Genomic DNA, 9,932 nt, shown 5'->3' with positions numbered 1-9,932 from the left:
AATCATGTTGTGCTGGAGGAACATGTTTGAAGATTGGACGTCGAGTTGGTGGATCGGTCAACGTATCGACAGAAGGCTTCGGACCGTGGACTCAGGCATCAGGCTAAGAAGAGCGGGTATTGTGCCAAGGATATCGGAGTTGCGGAGTCAACTAGCCGATTGGGCAATAGGCCGCAGGAGAGGACGATGCGTCGAATAATCAAACGAAGCGTCGAGGGACCAATGATATACTAGATAACTTAGTTAATTGCTTAGGATTAATTGTCTCGATCGAAGTTTTGTTTTACATATGCAGGATTAACTACGATGGAAGTAAGATATGCAGTAGGAGTTACGCTGGAGTCAAGACTATGATCACGTTGGGAGTTCGAGAGTTCGACGGAAGTCCGGACAGTCATCGGAGGTTCTGCGGGAACAAATCCGAGAAGTCCAGGAGCTTGCTAAAAGAAGCTCGTCGGAACTTGCCAAGTGGATCGTCGCAAGTCCAAGAGTTTGCCGGAAGTCCGCAGGAGCATCACCGAGGGTTCATCTGATGATCGACGGAAGTTCGTCGGAAGCTCGCTGGAAGAAGCAATTGACGCATCGGAGCAAGTTGCAGTAAATGTCTTAAGAAAAATCGTAGTTAGCACGATGATTAAGTTAGAAATGGGAGGTGATCCCATTAACTTAATCTGGGGGCAATTGGGCCCTTCATAGATCCAAATTGGGTCGAATGGATCAACCCATTCGGACCAAAATTCCTGCCAAGCTGACACGAACTTAGCTGGTTTTGCCTAAGTCGTACGGCACCCTTGCGCGTCCGTCCGCAAAGGTCAGCCTCCCCGAAGCCTCCCATTGTCCCTTAGGACCAACAAAAGAGAGAACGGGTTAAAGAGAACGCCTCAAACGGGATCCACAAGCAAACATGTCCGAAAAACACTTCATAGACAAAGCAAATTACAAACAGACTTTACAAGCTCTGAACAGTGGCACAACAAAGGGTAAAATGGTCCATTACAGATCGAAAAAGCTCTCGAGCGTGTCCACATGACACAACCTTTATTTACAAGCCTAAAGAGGCCACCAACCCAACTAAAATGGGACTATTAAGCCTTCGGCCGCCCCTTTACATTCTGTACAAGGCATGAACATGCCAAAAGACACGGACATACATAAGCATTACATCAAACACCTTGTTTAGAAGTTTGTCCGTGACATTCTCCCCCACTTATCCCTTCGACGTCCTCGTCGAAGCCTTTGTGAACACTGCAACTCTTCGCCTTTGCTGAGTCTTCAATCTTCTGCTCTAGCTGCAATGCGCCTCCTGGCTCCCAGCTGCTCTCCGCTGCTGTTTCTGAGTAGTCGAACCTTTGATCCGCCATGCTGCTTCAACTCGCCAATGACTTTGACTCTGGTGTGGGGTTGGCTGAGTTGTGTTGATCCTCGTTGATTCCTGCGGATTCACCAAATGAAGGAAAAGACCATCCTTACTGCGCAAGTCTCTCAAAATTTCCACATGCTGCTTGAACTGGGTGGATGCTTGTTGGAGCTTTAACGAGCATCGCCTCGCAAACTTCTGAAGTTTTGGGTCCTTCCTCCACAAAATCTGCTCATTGACTCTTCTTTCAGTTAGTTGTCACATCCAAGTATGTTCGCATCACTTCCGCTTTCGATTGGCATTTCGTTGGGAAATGAGGCGGACAATCTACTCTCAGTAGCACTGATCACCGTTGGTGAGGATTTGACAACTATTGTCTTCCATTATCTTCGAAGGGTCTTTGAACTTGTGCAGAGCTCCTCTGCTAGATAGATAAGAGAACTGGGGTACTCGGTTTCGCCCATTCTCTTAAGAGTTGAGAAGGCAAAGGTTACTTGACTTCGCCCGCCTCCTCGAGGTTGTACTTCATGCATCGAGCTGGTTACTGGTCTTCGCCTGCTCTTTGCTCACACTTCTGAAGCACTTGAAGTGTTTGCACTCCTTGCGTTGAGTTAGCTACTGTGATTCACCTTCTCAATGCCATTGAACTTCTGGAATGCAGGAAGTTTTCACCCCAACTTGGAGTAATTCTCTGATAGATGAGGTCGCCTCTGGGATTATATCGTCTTCTCCATCAACCCTGCCGCCTACTCCACTGAGTAGCAAAGGTACAGCACCGCGTACTGCTTGCTTCGTTCCTTGGTCGTGCACTCTTGCATGACCCGAAGTCCTTCACTTACGACTATCTTGATGAGAAACTTGTTGACACCGGTCTTACGAAGTTTCTTGGCCTCTGCCCTTCAGCCTTGTCTCGGTACTTGGAGATTGCCTTTGCATACTCCACCTCCTCGGCCCCTTTCACGACCAAGCACTCTCCCTCCATGAGAGCAAGGGATCAATGACTTTCACGGAAGTCCCGCCTCTGCGGTACCATGGCGCTGCCATGCCCATGGCGCTGCCATGCCCATGGCGCTACTATCCGTCGCCTCGCCTCTGAATCCCTTTTCTTCACAATCAGTAGATATGTCTCTGTGGCACTCCTCTGAGTCCACCTCCATTCTAACTGATGCTTGATTTTGGGTAGCTAAGTCCCTTTGGACTCGTCGTCGCTTCCTCGCCCCTTTCGACCCCCTGCTTCAACACCTCTGTGTTTTCCAAGCAGTCCGTTTTGTCGATGGAAAGACAGACTGCAACTCCCATGCATGGCCTCTGCCATCACGTTGTAGAGTTTGCACCGATTCTGTTCTCCTTAGCTTCCTTGGTAGCAACGTTCGCTCACTCGACCTTGTCCTCTGACTTGTCGGGCTCCCTTAAGCGAATATGAACTCTGGAGCAGTCCAACTCTCCAGCTGCTTCGATCATACCTCTGCATGATCAAGTCCCTCCCATGGGACTCACTGGTACTTGCATTCGAACTTTTCCCTTGGTGGAACACAGCCCCCATATGCTGATGACCAAGGTTTTCATCCGATGCAAAATTCGATGCACGCACGAAAGACCCGCCTCTACGGTACCATGGCCTTCACTCCTTGAATCCATAGCCCTTCTTGTCGTCGTGTTGTTCACCAAATCGGAGCTCCCAGTAGCTCCCGATCATACCTCCATATGATCTCATCCCTCACGGGACTATGTCGTGTGTGTCGCATTGCCACGAACTGTTCCACCACGATCCGCTGCACCATGTCGCCTCCTGGTGACATCTCCATTGCATTCTGATCCTTGTGGAATAAACTCGAATTGTGAACCCTCCATGTGTGGCCTCTGCCAATACATCGCAGGGTCTCCTCCACCTTCGATTTTGTTCGCTCCTTTGGCAACCGACCTTCATCCACCCACTCTTGGGTCACACCTAGATGAAGCACCGCTCTAGGACAGTCCGTCGCCTAGTAGCTCCCGAAGTCCACCGACTTCACTGTGATTTGTGCACCATTGTCTGGATCCTGGGCCTCTGCCCCTACCAGCACAATCTCCGCTGCGCACCGCTTCCTTCATAGCAACTCGAATGACAACACTGTGGCATATTCTTCAAGAGTACCCGCCTCTGCGTCCTCTTGCCCCGTGCTAAGGCCTTCTGAACTCAACTTCGCCTCCGCAAATTGAGTCGCCTTAGTTCCTCCATCAAATGCTCCTCCGAGATAAGGTGCATGTGCCCCAAAGCTCCCTTCGTCTTTGGCACCATGCAAGATGAGTCCGCTCTGTCAGAATGAAGGACCCATGGAACAGCATGATTCTACTCCTGCCTCTGCAAGAGTTCATGTCCTTGACCTCTGTCTAGGGAAAGCGCTGTGCCTCTGCTCCATGTTCCAACTTCTATGCTGGCTCCCTTCATGCGGCTTGGGTACTTCGCCAAGTTACACCCTAGTTGTTCCGCTCCTTGTTTTTGCATTGAGTCGATGGTGGCCCTCGCGCCCACCATTCCACGGGTCAGCCCTCCCTTGAGTCCGATCTCCAGATCGACTCCAAGTGTGCCTTCATTTAAGTTGCTTTAGGTTGCTCCCCCACTTGATCTCGCAATGCATCCACCAATGCATTCTCTCGAGCGAGATCATGCGACAACTCCTCGCTGCTTGCTCGGTCCATTGAGCTTCGTGGAGTTGTTGTTTGTGATGTACTCCTCCTCAACATGTGAAGTCCGTCTCACATGATTCTCCCTCTGGAGTGCCGAGACTTATCCCTCCTGGATAACTGTCCCGTTGGAGCAACATCTCTCTTCGTTTCGGAGACCACCATCCCCTTGGACTACTCCGATCTGCTGAAAAAACTGTGCATTGTTTTGCCTCTTGCAAACGCACTTGCTAGATTGCGCCTCCACGTCAATACAGCCACCGCTGCACCCCTCCAGGCCTAGCAACATGCTGAACTCGTTGCACACTTCAGCCTCCTCCGGACGTATCCTTCACATGCCGAAGAGAAAGTTTCAATGCTCCATGGCGCCGAGTCTCGGTCGCCTTGGGATGGCCACGAACAATCCATCGTCCGCATACAAGCCCATGCATGAGTACCGAATTCTTCGAGTTAGCAATTCCCCTCACCTCTGTGAGCTTTGCACAACTCTTTCGGTCGCTGAGCAACTCATTCCACTTTGCATGGTCTCGTCCTTTTGCCAAGCGCCTCGCTTGCCTTGAGCACCATCAAGTAAAGTTGTCAACGTTGAGCCGTAGCTCAAACTCAGCCATCCCAACCTTTGTGCGCTCCAAATTCTTCCAAGCTTGCCTGTTCTCGTGGTGCCTCTTGCGCGAAGGGTTGGCCATTCCTCTGAATGCCAATCTCAGATGCCCGCTCCTCTGAGCGACTCTTTTCCCTACATCTCCATGCCCGTTTTTCCTCAAACGGTCGTGCGTTGCTGACTGCCCTCCATGCAGCCCCACTAGGTCCCCCACGTTTGCATGTCAAGTGTTTCTATGAGTACTTGTCCCGCTCTGATACCATATGACACGAACTTAGCTGGTTTTGCCTAAGTCGTGCGGCACCCTTGCGCGTCCGTCCGCAAAGGTCAGCCTCCCCGAAGCCTCCCATTGTCCCTTAGGACCAACAAAAGAGAGAACGGGTTAAAGAGAACGCCTCAAACGGGATCCACAAGCAAACATGTCCGAAAAACACTTCATAGACAAAGCAAATTACAAACAGACTTTACAAGCTCTGAACAGTGGCACAACAAAGGGTAAAATGGTCCATTACAGACCGAAAAAGCTCTCGAGCGTGTCCACATGACACAACCTTTATTTACAAGCCTAAAGAGGCCACCAACCCAACTAAAATGGGACTATTAAGCCTTCGACCGCCCCTTTACATTCTGTACAAGGCATGAACATGCCAAAAGACACGGACATACATAAGCATTACATCAAACACCTTGTTTAGAAGTTTGTCCGTGACAAAGCGGTGGCACCGCCCAAGAGATGGTCTCCCAAGAAAGATGGGCGGTGCAACCGCCCAGGTCAGGTTGTAGCATCGCCTGGGCTCAATCTCCGAGCGAGGCTGGGTGGTGCAATCGCTCAGTCTCCGAGCTGCCAGGCAGTTGTACTGCCCCAATCAGGAGGTGGTATCGTCAGGACCCCGGAAATCCGGGAGGTGACATTTTTGAGCTCCAAATTCAAACCAGTTTGGAGCCTATAGAGCTTCTCGAAGTTCAAGTATTGAGTCTCCACATCGTGTAGGATGTGGCTCATATAAAACATCAACCTTTAGACTTTCTCTTGCTCCCTTATCAAGATAAAGCTAATTGTTGTCGATGTTACCAAGAGGTATAAGTATAGCTCTTCACCGGGGCTAGAACTAGATAGTTCGGGTGACACCGCCAAGTACTCCTTGAGTTGCTCGAATGTTGGTTGCTTTAAGGTCCTAAAGAATGGTAAGCATCAATCACTGGTTCTTAAGGGAAAACAACTTAGAGCTACAATCTGCTTGGTCAATCACTGAACTTCCTTTGTAGATGCTAGAGGCTTTATGTTGAGGATAGATTATACTTTCTCTAAGTTGACACTCATTTTAGTTCGAGAGACCATAAAACCTTGAAACTTTTCAAAACTGACTTTGAAGGCACATTTTGCTAGGTTGAGCCATATTCAAAACTTCTTGAGTGTGGTAAAAGTCTCGGCCAAGTCAACCAGATGGGTGTTAGATGTCTGACTCCTGACCAACATGTCATCAACATACACTTCCATATTTCTCTATATTTAGAGCTAAAATATCTTATTAATCATTTTTTGATACATTACTCTAACATTCTTAAGTTCGAAAGGTATGACTTTGTGATAGTATAACCCTCAGGAAGTATGCTTTATCCTTTAGTGCCATTCTAATTTAATTATATTGTGAAAATGCATCCATGAAAGTAAGCTACTCATGGTCCAAAGTTATACCAACCAACTAATTGATCCAAGACAGAGGTTAATTATCCTTTGGACAAGCTTTATTAAGATTGGTGTAGTTAACACACACAAATCATTTTCCATTCCTCTTTTTTACAAAGACTATATTAACAAGCTATGTTGGGTAGTTCATGGATAAAATCAGTACATAGTAATTTATTGATTGCTTGTTGCTTTTCAATATGGGGCAAGCTTTCCGGAATTCTAGTGAATAGATTGATGTTGTGGGTCGATATTAAGGTGATGCTGATCCATAATTCGATCAATCTTTTGCATATCATTAGGGGTCCAAGCGATGACAATCCTCTGGTGGTTAAGGTGCCTCTTCCGAATGAGTTATTTTATTTGTTGCTTTAAATCATGACAATCCTTCGTATCATGTCTGTGATCTTGGTGGAAGCAACAAAACTTGGTGTGATTCCACTTGGCGGGGGGAGTCCGAAGAGGATGAGGTGCATGAAGTAAGCTCTTCACCCTTATCGCATGAACACCTTAGTGTGAGAATTATTCAATGATGTAAACTCTCTATGGGAATGAACCCAATCCCCTCTAAACTTATTGTTGTGGGGCCGCTTTGGATTATTCGGCCATGAGCTTCTTTCTTCTTTGATAGCCCTATTAGGCTTCGAGTTTCTCTTTTCGATAATCACATATTTCATGACTCTATGTCGGTTGGCCTCTTGTAACAGCTCGAGGAATGTGGCAGGAGGTCATGTGATGATCGAATAGAAGAATTTTGAGGGTTGGAGACTGCCAATATAAGTATCAAATATAATAGATAAACTCAAGTTCGCCACTAGTATTACTTCATCATTGAACCATTCGATATAACTGGCTAGGGACTCTTTGTCCATTTGCCTTATGGCCAAGAGGGAGGTTGTAGGTTTCTTCAGCAAGTAGAAGGTTTCTACAAGGCTATTAACCATAAGGTTTGAGGTTTAAATTCTCATTCTAACGTCAATCTGTTAGTATAGATTTTAGTTATCCAAGTTGAGATGGTGATTCAGATCCAACACAGGTCCATTCCAAGTTAGTCTCATTCTAAGTCATTGTTCGTAGAGAGTTGAATCTATAAAACTAAGTCGAGGGCATTCCTGACAAATACCTCTTTGATGGTTAAGTCAGTTTTGGATTCGATCCGATCGAACTAGCCAGCTAATATTGAGAATGAAGTTGTGTGTAAGAGTATACTTAGGATCTTTTTTAAAAGTGACTTTGGAGATAGTTACGCCCGAAATCGTTAGTGACAGGAAGTGGACATGCGACGTTTTAAGCAGGGTTCGGACGATTGACCATTTGGCCACGTATCACTAATTATGTGTTACTTGATCCGACTGCCACCATGTTCTCCGTGTATGGCCATCGTAACCTATGGTGATCAATTAGTTGATCGCATACTATCAGGTTACGTATCTGTCATGTCACTATGTACCTGTCATGTCACTATGTACCTATAAACATATATAGTAGAATATGAACTAATTCTAACATCTCCACTTTTCTTTTAGGCTTTTTTTTTTTTTATTGTTAGCACTTTATAGGTTAAATATATATATATCCAACAAATGATTATTAAATTAATGATAAGAAGGAATTTTAAGCATTGTATATAATAAACATTGACTAATCAATTTTATTTTTGACTGAATTGAAATCACTAATATAATTTAATTTTTGTAGATATTTGTTAGAGAAAAGTAAAAAAACAGTAAAATATCTTTTCTAACTAGCTTCAATTGAATTGATCTCATTTTGTTGAAAGTTACATGATCATAAATCATGGGAAAAACTTCTTGATTGCTTATACTTTTATTGATTCAAAAAAAAATCTATAATGATCAGATCTTTTTAAAGCTAATATTGTAATTTTGGCTATTATAACTTCATAAATTCTTTCATTTTTCTCTCTTCACTCCTTTGAATAAGTAGTCATTTTCAATTAAATGATAATCTTGTTGGGTATGGTTTTCTTGGACTTTTCAGCAATCATTTTCAATTAAATGATCATCTTGTTGTCTGTCTTATCCAATTAAACTGTTATTTTTTAGTATAACTATCAATCAAAATTACTTGTAACAACAAAAATTGACTTAAGCATGTTGAAAAAGCCATGGAAAAGAGACCTTAGTAAGAGCATCTTGTAGCTGATTGCTTAGAGGGTTGAAGCATGTTCACTAATAAAATGTTCTAATATCATCCAGATGATTCTTATGGACTGCAGAATAATATCTTGGAATCCATTAAGCATAATCTTAGATACTAAGCATTTAACAAGAAAATTTATTACTTTTATATTTGTATAAATATCCACTATTACATATAAAAGTCAAATAGCCACTATTTGTATAAATATCCTTCCTGCTTTCTATAGATCTTGGATCCATTATGTTCAACACAATCTCTTAGAATAATCTACATGCCATGCACCCTTCCATAAAACTTGACACTTGGAAGTATTGATTGTTGCAAATGAAAAGAAAATATCAAGAAGTAGGCATACAAACACACTGCATCCTGTTACAGAACACACCCAAGCACAGATCGAGTCTTCTCACACTTCATCGTAGCTCCCAAGCCCTGCAAGTTGACGCTCATGATACAGCGTCGCCGACATGAGTCCACAGAAGTTCTCCTCATCGAACACCACAGTCGGAGCCACCAGACTATTGTATGCCTCCACCGTGCAGCTCACGGTGAGACTCGAGAGCATCGAGCTGGGAGACTCAGAAGCCGCTGCGGAGGCCACCGGGGGTTCGTCGGTGGACTCGTGTACTAGAGAAGCGCTCACCGTGTTCGTGTCGGCGACGAGGGAGTCGCGGCCGGTGAGCTTCTGCACGAGGGCGCGGAACGTGGCGGCGCTGGTGGTCACCCTCATGGGGTTGGAGATGTAGACCACCTTGATGGGCTTCTTCTTCTTCCTGACGATAGTTTTGGATCGCTTGAGGCACTTCCGGTGGACAATTTGTCTCTCCATCATGGCTTAGCGCCGGTGAATGTGATCGCAACAACACCGGAGATGGAAGGGAAGTATAAGGAGGGAGTAGGATCTTTATACTGCGAGGGCAGAGAAGATATCTTGTGATCATAGGAGATTCATATGCAGACAAGTCAAGTGGATATACTGTGTGCGTGACACAGAGAGAGGGGGCGGTCAAATGCAGATTCATATAATGTCAGCATTAACTTTTTGAGGGATAGATTTGTAGGACATGACGTGGCTGCAGTGGCCAGAGGTGACGTCAGGGAGATGGAATCGGTTCGGTGGTGTCATTTATGCTGTGTTACGAACACCTGTGCGACTCATCCATAATGAGATGAAAAATATATGATAAGACATTTGATCGATATAATTTAAATTAGATTAGATTAAATATTAATTGAATCGATTATAAATTAATTATTAATTATTTGATTTGATTAAGTTAAATAAAATAATATTAACATTAGAGATGATAAATATATAAACTAGTAGTTCGAATCGGAGTCGATCCGAATCGAAATCTAAATCATTGATTCTAGAATCTAAACCATTGATTTTAAAATTGAAATTATCGATTTCGAAACTAGGATGAAGAATAGTTTGAAGTGGTTTATAGGGAAACTCT

At 44.7% G+C, this 9,932-nt stretch overlaps 1 protein-coding gene across 1 annotated transcript; it reads right to left on the bottom strand.

The window, feature by feature from the left end:
• Window positions 1-8,878: 8,878 nt before the first annotated feature.
• On the bottom strand, window positions 8,879-9,301 carry LOC135670970 (sigma factor binding protein 1, chloroplastic-like). Its single transcript, XM_065178778.1, has one exon. The coding sequence runs from the start codon at window positions 9,299-9,301 to the stop codon at window positions 8,879-8,881; it is 423 nt and encodes a 140-aa protein (XP_065034850.1).
• Between the last annotated feature and the right edge of the window lie 631 nt (window positions 9,302-9,932).

The sequence above is a fragment of the Musa acuminata genome, unplaced genomic scaffold (assembly GCF_036884655.1).
Source record: "Musa acuminata AAA Group cultivar baxijiao unplaced genomic scaffold, Cavendish_Baxijiao_AAA HiC_scaffold_1137, whole genome shotgun sequence".
Classification (NCBI taxonomy): domain Eukaryota; kingdom Viridiplantae; phylum Streptophyta; class Magnoliopsida; order Zingiberales; family Musaceae; genus Musa; species Musa acuminata.
Note: the sequence above shows the minus strand (reverse complement) of the source record. Positions and strands in the feature narration are given on the sequence as shown.

What these genes read in the sequence shown, in the direction of transcription:
- LOC135670970 (XM_065178778.1), bottom strand. Translation starts at nt 9,301, where the DNA reads ATGGAGAGACAAATTGTCCACCGGAAGTGCCTCAAGCGATCCAAAACT.